Source organism: Saccostrea echinata, unplaced genomic scaffold (assembly GCF_033153115.1).
Source record: "Saccostrea echinata isolate AGI-Se365-2 ecotype Australia unplaced genomic scaffold, CSIRO_AGI_Sech_v1 ptg000002l, whole genome shotgun sequence".
In the NCBI taxonomy this organism is placed as follows: domain Eukaryota; kingdom Metazoa; phylum Mollusca; class Bivalvia; order Ostreida; family Ostreidae; genus Saccostrea; species Saccostrea echinata.
Window position 1 is genome coordinate 13,506,347 of NW_026889751.1, and position 16,662 is coordinate 13,523,008.

General features: G+C 35.2%; 1 protein-coding gene across 1 annotated transcript in view; it reads left to right on the forward strand.

The window, feature by feature from the left end:
- LOC133173203 (alpha-(1,6)-fucosyltransferase-like) overlaps window positions 1-16,662 on the forward strand; it is a 151,388-nt gene that overhangs the window by 50,928 nt on the left and 83,798 nt on the right. Inside the window, exon 6 of the mRNA XM_061308162.1 lies at window positions 14,872-15,118. Within this exon, the coding sequence (XP_061164146.1) occupies window positions 14,872-15,118 (247 nt within the window). The remainder of the gene's footprint in view (window positions 1-14,871; window positions 15,119-16,662) is intronic.

The window sequence follows — 16,662 nt, forward strand, 5'->3', positions numbered from 1 at the left end:
GACGTCGGGGCCGCCATATTTGTGTCGTTGCCGCCATTTTGAATTAAATATTTTGTTTATTTATGAAAATAACTAGTAAAACTGGGTTATTTAATCAGGCAAATAATAAAATCCACATGTCCTAGTATTCTGCTAAAATCTTAATATAACTGGCAGTCTTTATTCCCAACATCATAATATTTGTTAATAAATGAACATACACACACTGTATGTTGTTGTTTATCTTTCTAGCCACCCTTATTACGACTGATTTACTTTAGATTTCAAACAACCTTTGTAAAATTGTACCATTGCGTAATACACAAGCTGAAATTTACGAAGTGTAGGCCAAAAAGGTCACCTAGTACAAACACCTGTGTCACGAGAAAACAATGGGGAAATTAACACTGTTTTGCACATGAAGAAAAATCTGTGCAAAATATTAAATGACTTCATGAGATGATAACATTTGACCACTGTTTATATCTCTTGAACATTTATATTTCTCCACAATTAGGGAAATTATTCCACCTTAAGATGTACATGCATATAATTTACAAAACAAACATGGTCTAAATAATACGTATTTTCTGAGAGAGAGAGAGAATATTCCCAACTTTAGATGAAACTAGTACCTACAAGACAAATATTAATTAAACAATAACATTTATTAATGAGAGAGAGAGAGATTTAGAGAGAGATTTATTCCCAACTTCAGATGTAATTTACTACAAGTCTCAATTTCACATCTCTTCTGTTGAACTTAACAGTGGGTGTGGCTGTGGACTGCAATGGTTGAGAAAAACATTGGTAAAGATATCTAAGAAGCCCCCCTTTTTTCTTAAAAAAAAAAACAACATCTCAGCTCACAACAAAATAGAAAAAATAAATGTCTGCATAAGTAATAGCAGTATATAATGCAGTTCATTATATGAATAATTTTTAGATGAAGAAAATTCTGCATATAAACAGTGGTACCTTTATGTAGCACTTAATCATCCCCACCTTTTTATTCATATCCTCTGTAGATATTACAGATATGTAAAACTGTATTACTATACTAATATAATTATGCTTATTTATTATTTTATATGATTAAATTTCAACAGTTATATAAAAAATACAGTGGCGCCTCGTTAATCCGGACGCCTCCGTCCCCAACGAAATCGTCCGGATAAATGAATCGTCCGGATAAGTGAATCACTTCTTAAAAGAAGTATCCTCTTAAAGCATGTACACATGAACATAGTGGTATCAAATGTGAAGGCAAAGAAAACACCTTTATTTTACCTTGACTTATTGATTTCATTTTTCTAGTTTTAAAAGAAATAATAAATATTTAAAAAAGAAAAAAATTAAAATGTAATTTACACGATGAAAAATGGATAGGCAGTTTTATGTTGAGACTTCCTTTTCTAACACAGGAAACTTTACTCGCCTTCTATTTGACGTGTAGTTACATGGGCTGACCAAATTTAGATCTGCTACTGTTTTATTTCGGCACATTTTTTTTTTATTTATTCAAGCTCATATTAACTAGAACTGTTCATTATCACCACTGAGAATGTTCAAATGACTAACCGCGTATATTCACTACATAGGGAAGTAAGTAACTAAATACTTGTAATCAGTGTACGTATTGCAAACACAAGCCATATTCAGGATAATCAATACTTTTTCTATAAACTCTTTAGTTATGTATCTTGAAAAGACGTGATCGGCATTTATAACTAACGCCAGTTACGTATTTTTAGTGCATTAATAGAAATATATTTTCTTGAATTATGTATCATAATAAATTGTCTTACGAAAAGAAATAAAAAACGTTTCAAATAATGTACTACGGTCGTATTTTAATAAACTTACGCAACACGATACCACAACGAAATCTCGTGATTTATTATTCAGTAAAAAAAAATATTTACAACTTTCCAAAATTCTCATAAATTTATATACCGTTAGCAATTTAATTAATGCACAGTATAAGCTAAATTCTTCGGACTTTATGATATAAAAGACGTGTGTTTTATCTGAGGTAAACACACGCTAATTATAGACGCTATTGTTTAGAGGTCACAGGTAACCGCCTTCAAACGGACTCCACGGACAATGTTTTTACAATAATTATCACTACTGCAAGAAAGGTGTGAAAAGTCATTCCTCGAAAAATTACCGTCCGGATTAATGAGTCATTTTTCAATGAAATATTACGTTTTGTAGTAGAAATTGACCGTCCGGATCCGGAACGCGAATTTCCGGATTAATGAGACAGAATAACGTGGAAAAAATCGGTTCCCAAAAATATCGTCCGGAAGGTGAAGCGTCCGGATTATTGGCGTCCGGATTACCGCGGCGCCACTGTAATTAATTTAGGTGTATGGTAAAAAAAAAAAAATTTTTAAAAAACAAAACACCAAAATATTCAGTTTAACTAAGTAGCCATTCTGCAAAATGACTAAGTCCAAATTAGGTACAAAAAAGTTACACAGAAAAATGACAAAGTCCTAAAAAGTTATGTTTTAGTTACATCTGAAAATGGCTAAGTCCAAAAAGGTACAAAAAAGTTATACAGTAAAATGACAAAGTCCAGAAAAGTTATCTTTTAGTTACACCAGAAAATGGCTAAGTTCAAAAGGTACAAAAAAGTTATACAGTAAAATGACAAAGTCCAGAAAAGTTATATTTTAGTTACATCTAAAAATGGCTAAGTCTTTTTAGGTACAGAAAAGTTATAACTAAAATGTAACTTTTTCTTGAGGTACAAAAAAGTTACAGAAAAGTTATAACTTAGTTATAACTTATTTCGGTATGGGTACATTCAATCTAAATGGAACAAAACAATTTGTGCAAAATGTCACATTTCATGTGCAGCATTTCTTGTAAGCTGCAAAGTGTTTCATGCAACCATTTTGTGAGCATGCTAGAAGCATGTGAGAAACATGTGACTTCTGTGCAATCAAATGAAAACAGAAACTTTCAATTTTTGAGAAAAAAAGGGAGGGCCACAATGGTGGGTCAAAGTTTTACATGGGATTATACAGGAATATATAGTTTAAAAAATCTTCTCTAGAACAGCAAAACTGTATATCATATTATGGTGGAAGCATCCTCAGGTAGTGTAGATTCAAGTTTGTTCTAGTCATAACCTCCGTGGGTTGGATGGGGCCACAGTAGGGGATCAAAGTTTTCCTAGGACAAAATACAAAAAAAATCTTTAAAATTCTCCTTCTCAAGAACAGCAAAACCATGATTATTTGTCATATAGATATGGAAGGTTCTTTAGGTAATTAAGATTCACGTTTGTTCAAATTACCGTATAAACAGAATTTTTAGTGAAGATTTAATTTTGGCATTATTAGTGAGGGTATTGAGATCGCTAAAATTGAATATCGCTAAATGTTAATTGCATTTTGTTTGTAATAGCTTCTCTAGTAGGCACTTAAAATTGCTGAAATTGATTCTCGCTAAAAATTAATTACCATTATTTAAAGATAGATCGCTAAATTTGTGTCTTGCTAAAATTTCCACTTATACGATATGACCCCTGGTGGTAGGGTGGGGCCAAATTGGGGATCAGAGTTTTGCATAGGAATATAGGAAAAAATCTTTAGAAATCTTCTTCTCAAGAAAGTAAAGCCACGATTAGTCATATGAATATGGAAGCATTTTCATGTAGTGTAGATTCAGTTTTGTTCAAATCACTGACTCAGGTGAGTGCTGTTGGCCTTTTGTATAGTTAACTTGTTTAATAACAATTTTATTTTTGAAAAAAATTACCTTCTTTGTAATGGGCCAGATGCACCCATTAAAAATATATTGGAAACTTCATTACACCTTCAACTCTCTTCTTATGATAGTGATCAAGGACATTTACAACTGTTACAGTGATTACAGGCTCCATGTGCTGGGAACTGAAAAATTTGTTCAGCTATTATCTCTTGTCAAACATAGCTAAAATGAAGAATAATGATTGCATTTATTTTAATTTGTGAAATTAAATGGATTTATGAGTATTTAATGGGTACTAATTAGGGATGTCAAATCGGTCAATTTTTGATAATCGGTTACTCGGACGTTTTTCCGATGGAGTACCCGGGTACTCGGTAAAAATGAAAATACAAGACAGTGTGTTAATTTTCTTGAGCCCGGTTAAGTTCTGTTAAATCCCAAAGCTGTTTTATCACGTTTATAAATGTATATAAACAAATGAGTCAAAGGGAAATGATTTTTTGGTACCAAATTTATTTATCAAATAAACTCAAAAGACACAATTAATACATAAAAAAAATAAAAATGGTTTACAGTTCTTGTTTAGGACCTATTTCATCAACGCAAAAGGACAATCTGTTATGCAGTCTGTTGCAAACGAAAGAGAAGGAAAAGACGTTGTTGGGATCGCTGATCTAATATTATTTCATTTGGTTGTTTCCCACTTAACCTACTAAGCAAACTGACTTTCATTTTTTTTTTAAATCTTTAGTTATTTCTAAATATTTCTTCACTTTTGAAGTGGGTAGCGGTATTTCTATGCATGTCCGATTTCACTTCCGTATATTAATTAAATAATTTAAAAACGATTTGAATATAATAGACCATACTTAAACAATGTTTACTGAAAACAGTCATTGAAGCCATCCAAAAATTAAGGACCACAATAGGTGAGAAAAGCTGTGTACAAGACGTATACACAGCCACAGGCGATAATGGGTGTTTTACAGGTGTAGATGACAACACGCTAATTACTGTATGAATATTTTATAATTTTTTGATAAGTTTTTGATAAAGATATGTACTTCGAAATAAGAAAAAAATATACTTCCGAGTAACGGAGTACCATTTTTAGTATTCGATACTCGGACGTTCGATCGAGTACCCGGTTAACCGTGTACTCGTTGACATCCCTAGTACTATTAGTTACATAGTTTTTTAGTGACAGGGTACGGGATGATACCTGGTTAGTAAATTTCATACCTGGCGAGGCGAAGCCGAGCCAGGTATGAAATTTACTAACCAGGTATCATCCCGTACCCTGTCACTACAAAACTATGTAACGAATTTACCCCACCGATAAAATATTTATGCATTGTCTGTGGTTTGTAAAATTGTTTTTTTCACTATATATATGTTTCATCACTCATACAATGCCTATTATGACGTCACGTTGTGTGACGTAATGTTGTTTTGCGAGTGTTTCGTGCTGTAATAACGTACTGACAGTTTTGAAGACTTTCAGTAAAGGGAGAAAAAGGTTCCATCTTCGTTACTTACATTAGTTAACTGTAACATTGTCAACAGACACTCCGCAATTCGCGTGAACTCGAGTTGTTCAAATGTTACAAAAGAACGATAACTCCGTATCGACCATGTATTGATTTTCAAGCGACTAGGTATAAGTAATACACCCCCTTCACGTGACAGACTTCAACCAATCGTAAGCCAGGATTTCATCGAAAAATCAACAGAGGTGGGGTAATAATAAATACCTGGGGGGGGGGGGGGTTCCTAATCAATCTAAATTTTTTAAACACTGAATTGATTTGCTGGCCTATTCATGAAGATCAAATAAAAAAAAAAATACAGAAATAAAGCATAAATAATTACATATTAGGTGTTTTATAAATCACACAGTTTTGATTTCTAGCTTTTAGGATGTTTGAGTTTTCATGTAATGTTCTTGGACTTTTTATACTGAAGAAATAAATGGCAAGGTTAAAAAGTTTTCTGGGAAATAAACTTGGTTGGTCACATAATCAAAATCCTGTGAAGTGAAGCCTGTAGGGCTTCTCAGTAGATTCATTTCCCAGTGAACTTTTTAGCTCACCTGAGCCGAAGGCTCAAGTGAGCTTTTCTGATCAAAATTTGTCCATTGTCTGCCGTTGTCATCATCGTTGGCATTGCCGTTGTAAACGTTTCATAATTTCATCTTCTTCTCCAGAACTACTGGGCCAATTTCAACCAAACTTGGCACAGAGTATCCTTGGGTGAAGGGGATTCAGCTTTGTTCAAATGAAGGGCCATGCCCTCCTCCAAGGGGAGATAATTACCAAATAGCGAAATATTAATGGCATCATTGAAAAATCTTCTGCTCAAGAACCAATGGGCTAGGAAAGATGAAACTCATATGGAATCATTATCAGGTAGTGTAGATTCAAATTTGTTCCTCCGGGGGTAGGGTGGGGCCACAGTGGACGATCAAAGTTTTACATAGGAATATATTAGGGGTGGGATGATATACCGATACAAGGATACATACTGATATTTTCTTCTAAGGTATGGTTTACGATATATGCATTAAAATATCGGTACGAAACGATACACGAACGACCTATCAAAAAATTGAAAATGAAAGTAGTTGTCCTTGGAAAATGGCAGCTTGTACGAAGCGAAGAGATGATGATATTGAAAACACGCTTTAGACCTAATAAGTTGTAGATAAGGGGTAAAACATTTCCACTTTTAAGCATCCTCCGAAGATGGGACAACAAAAGTCCAGTATGTAAAGCGTGTTATGTACAGAAAGTTAAAAAGTCCACAACAGTTGATAATGGACTTTTTATAACAAAGCATGGTTTCTCTAATTTCAGGAATTTGAAATTTTGAAACAAATTGTGAATTGTTTATTTTTTAATTGTAAACTCAACTTGGTTACAGACTTTCAGCAATTAATAGTAATGTACAGTGTTTTCAAGAAGAGCCGGCAACCGGCAAAATTAACCGCCTGTACGAGAAATTTTGCCGGCTATGAAATATCCCTAATTGGAATTTTTCGGGGGTTGGTACGCGAAATCTGTAGATTTTATCGCGACTATCTACATGTTCTAGAGTAACTTCCCTCGAGTGCGGTCTTTTTCATGGAAGTTTGATTTGATCCAATACGTACTACAACTACTGAACAAGGCAGTTCAAGGCTACAACTTGTGAGAGTAAAGTTTGAAGAATAAATTTTTAACGAATAATTCCAACCTCATATAAAATTCACAACTCAGCGATCAGGATTTAACTTTAGCTATACAAGATATAATCAAGATTATTGGGAATTTGGGGCTTCATTGACGCAAGCGTCAGGTATCTACGGCCTAAAATGTTGAACAGGAAAATGTTGTTGTTCTTTTTAACATTCATTGTCACTTCACAAGCTAGGTCAAGATTATTACAACAGCAAATATTTACATCTAGACCGATGTAAATGTAAGGCCTTACAAATAAAAGTCTTATTTTTAGCTCACCTGAGCCGAAGGCTCAAGTGAGCTTTTCTGATCGAAATTTGTCCGGTGTCTGTCGGCGTTGTCGTTGTCGTAAACTTTTCACATTTTCATCTTCTTCTCCAGAACTGCTTGGCCAATTTCAATCAAACTTGGCAAAATGTATCCTTGGGTGAAGGGGATTCAAGTTTGTTCAAATGAAGGGCCGCACCCTCCTCCAAGGGGAGATAATTAAGAAATAGCAAAAAATTAATGGCATTATTGAAAAATCTTCTCCTCAAGAACCAATGGGCCAGAAAAGATGAAACTCATGTGGAATTATTGTCAGGTAGTGTAGATTCAAGTTTGTTCAAATCATGACCCCTGGGGGTAGGGTGGGACCACAATGGACAATCAAAGTTTTACGTAGGAATATATAGGATAAATCTTCAAAAATCTTCTTCTCAAGAACTGCAAAGCAATGATTAGTCATATTTATGTGGAAGCATCTTCAGGTAGTGTAGATTCAAGTTTGTTCAAATCATGACCCCCAGGGGTAGGGTGACACCACAATGAACGATCAAAGTTTAACCTAGGTGTATATAGGAAAAATCTTCAAAAGTCTTCTTCTCAAGAACAGCAAAAATCAAAGATTGGTCATATTTACGTGAATCCTCAGGTGGTGTAGATTCAAGTTTGTTCAAATCATGACCCCCCCCCCCCCCAGGGGTAGGGTGTGGCCACAATGAACGATCAAAGTTTTACATAGGAATATATAGGAAAAATCTTTAAAAATCTTCTCAAGAACAGCAAAACCTCTGTTTGTCATATTTATATGGAAGCATCCTCAGATAGTGTAGATTCAAGTTTGTTCAAATCATGACCTCCAGGGGTAGGATGGGGCCACAATGAAAGTTCAATTTATAGAGAAAAATGTCACAGTCAAAAAATTATGTAAGCATCCTTAGTAAGTGTAGATTTAATTTTGTTCAAATCATATCCCCCACTCCCGTTTAGGGGTAGGTTGGGACCACTTAGGCATTTAAGCTTTTCAACACTAAACTGATTTTTCTTTTTTCTAGCCACAGTGCTCAGGTGAGCGATGTGGCCCCTGGGCCTCTTGTTTTAATCGTGACTGAGACGTGGGACAAAGGAATTCTTACAGAATTTCCTCAAATTGAAGATGTAAATTTGTATTATCATTTATTTGTGTTAGCTCTCTTGAAATACAGGAACAGTTTAACTTTTCACAATTAAGAAGGTTTTTATGTACTAGTAATTTGTATTTGTATCCATTTTCTTAATTATTTTGTTCTGACAATCTGTACAAAATAGTAAATAAATTTAAAGATTTATGATATTTTAGTCTGCAGATTACAGAATGAGAAATATTTCATTTTTTGGGGGGGGTTTCTACGTCACTATGTGTTAAAAAGTTTTTTAGTTTTTAAATAAATTATTACCTTAATTTTGAATAATTTCCCTGAACAGTTAATGTGAAAGGGACTAATTATGCAGCATTTTCAGTATGAAATGAAATTCTAGCACAAACAATTGTCTGTCAGTCTGTTAAAAGTCCATATAACAATTCAGTGAAAGGTTACAAATTGTTTTCTAAATGGCTTTAATAGGTAAAATTTGGTATATAGTGACAGAAATGTGAAAAATTTATTGGCCTGAGAGGTAAGAAAAATGAGTCAAAAATGCCAATTTTCGTTTTCGGCCAGGGGGCTTCGCCCACCTGGACCCCCTACCAGGGCTCTGCCCTGGACCCGCTGGGGGCCTGAGGCGGCCACCAGACCCCTCGCCGAGATTAGTTTCCTGCTGTTCCATATATATTTCCTTCTATTGAAAATCTTATTAAAAACACTGATGTACATGTGTTTTATATGAATTTTAGACAGCGTTCTTGATGAACTACACAACTATTAGTAAACAACTTGTTTATACACATTTGGCAATACATACATGTAACATTGTTTTTGTAAATTTTAAGTCAATGAAATTGATAAACTTCAAGTATTAATTTCAAAGCACATATGATTTGATATAGAATAATTTGTTGAATTAATGTCAAGACAAAAAATGAAATAACATACAAATTTTTAGCTCACTTCAACGAAGTTGGGGGAGCTTATGTAATACCCTCGGCGTCGGCATCCCAGGTTAAGGTTTTTGGATCAGTTTTCTTTTCAAGTTTTTCTATGGCCTATATTAGTCAGAGATGCATGGAGGATGCTTCTAGTGTGTTTTATTGTACCAGTCAAGGTTTCAGATGCTGCAATTTCAGCTAAAAAATGACCAGGTTAATGTTTTTGGAGCAGGTTAAAGTTTTTGGAGCAGGTCTCATTTCCAAGAAACTAAAAGCCCTATATTGACCAAACTTGCATGGATGATACATCTAAGGATGCACACTACTGAACTTGCTTAGGATGCTGGATCTGACCTATATTTTCCGGATGAGTGACCAAGTTAAGGTTTTTGGAGCAGATCTCATTTCCAAGTAACTATAAGCCCTATATTGACCAAATTTGCATGGATGATACATCTAAGGATGCACACTACTGGACTTGCTTCGGATGCTGGATCTGACCTATATTTTATGGATGAGTAACCAGGTTAAAGTTTTTGTAGCAGATCTCATTTCCAAGTATCTATAAACCCTATATTGACCAAACTTGCATGGATGATACATCTAAGGATGTACACTACTGGACTTGCTTCGGATGCTGGATCTGACCTATATTTTCCGGATGAGTAACCAGGTTAAAGTTTTTGTAGCAGATCTCATTTCCAAGTAACTATAAGCCCTATATTGACTAAACTTGCATGGATGATATATCTAAGGATGTACACTACTGGACTTGCTTCGGATGCTGGGTTTGACTAACATTTTCTGGATGAGTGACCAGGTTAAGGTTTTTGGAGCAGATATCATTTCCAAGTAACTATAAACCCTATATTGACCAAACTTTTATGGATGATACATCTAAGGATTCACACTACTGGACTTGGTTTAGGATGCTGGATCTGACCTACATTTTCTGAATGAGTAACCAGGTTAAGGTTTTTGGAGCAGATCTCATTTCCAAGTAACTATAAGGCCTACTGTAGATTCCTAAATATATGCGAGGAATTAAATATCGCGTAATTACGCGAGAAGAACCACTCGCGAAATAAAATTACTCGCTTTAATTTTTATGGTGCTGAAATCCATGTGAAAACTCTTGATCAAGCGACCACCCGCGAATAATACTTCTCGCGCTTTGTCGTCAGAGGGCCATTTCGCGATATTAAGTACTCGCGTAAAATAAGGAATCTGCAGTATCTGAACCAAACTTGCATGGATGATGCATCAAGGGATGAACAATCTCAAAACTTGCTTTGGATGCTGGATTTGACTTACATTTTCTGGATGAGTGACTAGTTTTAAGTTTTCAGATAAGTCTATTCCCAAGTAACTGCAAGCCCTATCAGACCAAAATTGCATAAATGTTGCATCTAGGGATGCACACTCCTAGATTATTAGTTTAGTGTGGGACTTTGCCTTACTGAAAGACAACATTCGTTGAGGTGAGCTCTGTAATCTCTGATTACCTATGTTTTAAAAATAGTTTCATAATTTATCATAATATCAAGATACGTATCGTATCGTGTTATATGTATCGAGATACGTATAATATCGTAAGATCTGTGTATCGTCCCACCCCTAGAATATATAGGAAAAATCTTCAAAAATCTTCTTCTCAAGAACAGCAAAGCTATGATTAGTCATGTTTATTTGGAAGCATCTTCAGGTGGTGTAGATTCAAGTTTGTTCAAATCATGACCCCCAAGGGTAGGGTGGGGTCACAATGGACAATCAAAGTTTTACATAGGAATACATAGGAAAAATCTTTAAAAATCTTCTTCTCAAGAACAGCAAAGCAATGATTGGTCATATTTATGTGAAAGCATCCTCAGGTGGTGTAGATTCAAGTTTGTTCAAATTATGACCCCCTGGGGTAGGATGGTACGATGGCCGACAGCGGCCGCCACTTTCTGATTAAGAATATTGTCGTTTTGTACAGCTTTTTTGTCAATTTTCGTTGACATATTACAACTAAACTGGTAATGCTATATGTACATGTACACTTTTTACACTGACAATTTACACCAGCGAAAAACATTAAAATTCTTTCGTGTGATATGAAATTAAGATACATATAACAGGTGGCTTGAAAGAGATAAGGAGCATTTTAATGATTTTCACCCTCAATTTGCCTGAGATATCGTAACCCAGTTAATCCTAGATTAGACGTAAATCGTCATTCTGTCACCTTGTATTATTAAAAACATATTCTTGGGATTGTAATTAAAAAGGCGAATAAAAGTAATACGTTTGTTGTAATGGATATACATGAATATAATGGATATATCTCGATCCTCAGATTGTATGAGACAACTCGATTCTACCTATTATGTAGAGGTAGAAAAACAGGATTTAGTAGCTCTACATGTGAGCATCCAATCAAAAGTTTATGGAATGTATCAAAAACAAAACTTTAGATACAGAAATATACCCGTTTTTAAGCAAGAATAAAATGACAACCTTAAATGTGGGAGTCTGTATTTGCTCTCTAAATACATAAAATTAATAACTGAATGCTTGAAACACTTTTAAAGCCAACGCAACCTCTCAAGACTTCCATCTGGTCGGCCAATTATTTTTCAATGTGGCACGGGAATGAAAATATATGTACATGTAACTAACGTGATCATTTCCTCGTGCGCATTGTTTAAAAAACAAAATTCATACATCAAAGACACGTCCGATTATGAACAAAATCAAATTTCTGATAGACCTGGAAAATTTCATCCTGGTTACCTATGATGTGACCAGCAGGTACACCAACATGGAATTTTATGAATTAATTACTACAATCTGTCGAGAAAGTATATCTAGAAGACAATACTAATCTGTAATCACTCCGACCTTGCTGTTCTGCTAGAACCTTAAGCTTATCACCTTCAAGTAACCTGTTTTATGTATCTTCATTTCATATCACAAGAAAGAATTTTAATGATTTTCTCCAGTGTAAATTGTCAGTGTAAAAACTGTATATGGACATATAGCATTACTAGTTTAGTTGTAATTTGTCAACGAAAATTGACAAAAAAGCTGTACAAAATGACAATATTCAGAATCAAAAGTGGCGGCCGCTGTCGGCCATCGTAGGATGGAGCCACAATGGACGATAAAAGTTTAACATAGGGGTATATAGTAAAAATCTTAGAAATTTTTCTTCTCAAGAAGAGCAAAGCCATATTTGGTCATATTTATATGGAAGCATTTGCAGGTAGTGTACATTCAAGTTTGTTCAAATCATGACCCCCAAATGTAGGGTGGGGCCATAATGGATGATCAAAGTTTTACATAGGAATATATAGGAAAAATCTTTAAAAATCTTCTTAAGAACAGCAATGCAATGTTTGGTCATATTTATGTGAAAGCATCCTCAGGTGGTGTAGATTCAATCTAATTAAAATTAGATGTTCTGAATCCGCTATCGCTTCTCAAACATCTAACAACATCCTATTTGGGGTCACGTCAGAGTGACCTTTCGATTAACCAATGAAATCGCTGCCTCCGAAATCTTGGTTTGTAGTTCGGATGTGTTTCTTTTTTCACTGCCAAACCTAAACACCAAAGGAGTTTCGTAATAAACAAATTATGCATGGCAAAGGCTGTGCTATGTATGAATGTGACGTGCGGGATATCTTGTATAGTTTGTGCATTCTAGTTTGCGTTATTCAGGTAAGAATGTAAGAATGCCAGATTGGCGAACTATTCATTCAATTTATACCAAAATTACTTTAATTCAACGTGAGACAGACTACTGAGCATCAATAATTGTAAGATGTAACTGTGGAACTAATTTTAGAGTCGTACACAAAAGCTCAAATCTGATTGGCCAAGATTTTCATGTTTATTCATAACCAAAAGGTCGCTCTGACATGACCCCGAAAGGGATGCTGTTAGTTGTTTGAGAAGCGGTAGTGGATTCGGAACATTTAATTTTAACTAGATTGATGTAGATTCAAGTTTGTTCAAATCATGATCCCTGGGGGTAGGATGGAGCCACAATGGACGATAAAGTTTAACATAGGGGTATATAGGAAAAATCTTCAAAATTCTTCTCCTCAAGAACAGCAAAGCCATGATTGGTCATATTTATATGGAAGCATTCTCAGGTGGTGTAAATTCATATTTGATCAAATCCCCCCAGGGGTAGAGTGGTGCCACAATGGAAGATCAAAGTTTAACATAGGAGCATATAGGAAAAATCTTAAAAATTCTTCTCAAGAACAGCAAAGCCATGATTGGTCATATTTATATGAAAGCATCTGCAATTGGTGTAGATTCAAGTTTGTTCAAATCATGACCCCATAAAATATAGGGTGGGGCCATAATGGACGATCAAAGTTTTACATAAGAATATAAGGAAAATCTTTAAAAATCACTTCTTAAGAACAGCAAAGCCATGATTGGTCATATTTATATGGAAGCATCCTGAGATAGTGTAGATTCAAGTTTGTGCAAATCATAACCCCCTGGGGATAGGTGGGGCCACAATGAAAGTGTAAACTTGTAGGAAAAAAGGACACAGTCAAAAAAATATGTAAGCATTTTTAGTTAGTGTAGATTCAATTTGTTCAAATCATACCCTCCCCTTCCCTTTTAGGGGTAGGTCGGGACCACTTATGCATTTAAGCTTTTCAATACTAAACTGATTTTTGCGTTTTCCTAGCCACAGTGCTCAGGTGAGCAATGTGGCCCCTGGGCCTCTTGTTAACCTTGTTATTTATTACATATCTTTACACTTGAGACAAATATTTGAGTAGAAATATTACATGAGCTGCCTGCCATATTACAATGTTGTGACACCCAGTGACCTCGAACTGGAAGTTATTTGCTCAAGAAAGTTTGCCTAGCTCCAACATTTGAATGTTACTGTTGATGTTTAGCAATTAAGTTCAGGGAATTTCTGTTTATAATGATAGAAGAATGATTGTATTGAGAATTATCATGTCATTTTATGAGTTCTGTATATATGTTGAGTCCAAAGTGGTTGTATTGTCCGTTTCAGTTTATATATAATCTTCAAAGGAATTTCAGGTTTGAAAGGTAAGCACGATTTTAATTATCAAAACCATTCTGCACACCAAAGAATGATTTAATGGACGTGTTGATTGAAAAAAATATCCATATGTTTTAATTATCTTGTCACTGCTATTAAGCTAGAAGTCTTGAAACCAGTTTCACTGTGACAGAAGTATGAAGGCAAGATATCATCTCGCTATGTGATTCAGTCATGCCATGACCTCTGACCCTAATAAGTTCATACAGAATTGAACATATTTTCTCTTCAATAAGTTTATCTAAGGAAAATATTTGCCAATGTAAATGTATGTATGTATAGTTAGGTGTCATGACTACTGGTATTAATTACATAAAATTTCCTGTCTAGCTGGATTTTGAAATGAAGGATTTTACTTAGTGGTGGGTATATTATTGTTATTTGATAAACACAGTGTATTAAAGGAGAACTGAAGAATTTCAATGGTTAACCCATTTACTTGGTTTCCCCTCCCCCACATTTCAGGGTTTGTATATTCACAAGTGTAGGTCTTTTATGTCTGTAGTAAAGGTAAGTTCAATTTCTTACAGAGCCCAGTAGTATAGAGCACGTACAGGTGATAGAAATGCCTATCATCGACAGTCTTCACCCTCGACCAAATTACCTCCCCCTGTCTTTCCCAAAGGACCTAGCAGACCGTTTAATCCGTCTCCATGGTGACCCGACTGTGTGGTGGATTGGACAATTTGTAAAATACCTCACACGACCTCAACCTCATCTTAAACAGGAGTTGGAGCGAGCAAAGCAAAAACTGAACTTTGTGGGACCTATTGTTGGGTAAGAAAAAAAAGAGAGAATCAATTTAGTAAAGAAAATTTTTTTTTTTGGGGGGGGGGGGGGGGGAGAGGAAAGGATTTCCTAATATTAACTGTTTATGTTCTCATGTTTGGTAATATTTAGCCCCATTGAGCTTATGTGATGGTAAGGGGCAATGATGTCCATCGATCTCTCTATAGCTTTCTCTTTGTTTATATTTTTTTTCCAAAATGATAATCTTAACTTAGCATGTAACTATATAACACAAAGGTACATAAGTCTTTACTTGTTTTTATGCTTCACCATGAATTTGCCACTTAGAGTTTGTCATTATCTAGAGATTATCCTATTTCTACTGCATAACTTAAATCAAATTTTCATTGAATAATTCATTATTGACATTTTCAGGTGACCTATTGCAATCTGTTTTCGTCCGTCATTGTGCGACATGCGTCGTTAGTCGGTCACAAACCTTTGAACATTTTTAGATTCTTCTCTGAAACCACTGAACCAATTTCAACCAATATTGTGAAATTCATGGCCCCTGCCCCCCTGGGGCCTGAGGGGTGGGGCTAAAAAAATCAAAATAAATGCAATCTTTAAAAATCTTCTTCTTTACTCCTGGACATCAAGCATTCAAACTATTGGAATAAGCATTGAACCCTCTACCATAATTGTGAAATTCATGGCCCCAGGATTAGGAGTTCTGGCACTAGGGCAGGGCTCTAATGATTATAAAGTGAAAATGCATTAATTCTTTAAAAATCTCCTCCTCTGCTCCTGGTATTAAGCCGATGAACTAAGTACATAGTTATGATGAAGAAGAGTGCCTCCTCCAAAATTGTGAATTTCATGGCCCAAGAGTCAAGGGTTCTGGTGTTAGGGCAGGGCTCTAATGATTATATAGTGAAAATGCATTAATTCTTTAAAAATCTCCTCTGCTCCAGGGTATTAAGCCAATGAATTAAGTTCATAGTTATGATGAGGAAGAGTGTTAAGTACAAAGCTATAATGAAGAAGCATACCTCTTCTTAATATGTGAATTTAATGGCCACTGGGTCAGGGGTACTGGTGTTGGGGCAGGGCTCTAATGATTATATAGTGAAAATGCATTAATTCTTTGAAAATCTCCTCCTCTGCTACTGAGTATTTAGCTGATGAACAATGTACATAGTTATGATGAGGAAGAGTGCCTTTTCCTAATATGTGAATTTCATGGCCCCTGGGTGAGGGGTACTGGTGTTAGGGGCGGGGCTTTAATGATTATATAGTGAAAATTTATTAATTCTTTGAAAATCTTCTCCTCTGCTCCTAGGTATTTAGCCGATTAACTATGTACATAGTTATGATGAGAAAGAAGAGTGTCTCTTCCAAAATTGTGAATTTCATGGCCCCTTGGTCAGGAGTTCTGGTTCTAGGGGCGGGGCTCTAATGATTATATAGTGAAAATGCATTAATTCTTTGATAATCTTTTTCTCTGCTCCTGGGAATTAAGCTGATGAATTAAGTACAAAGTTCCAAAATTTTGAATTTCACAGCCCCTGGGTCGGGGATTTTGGGGGGGG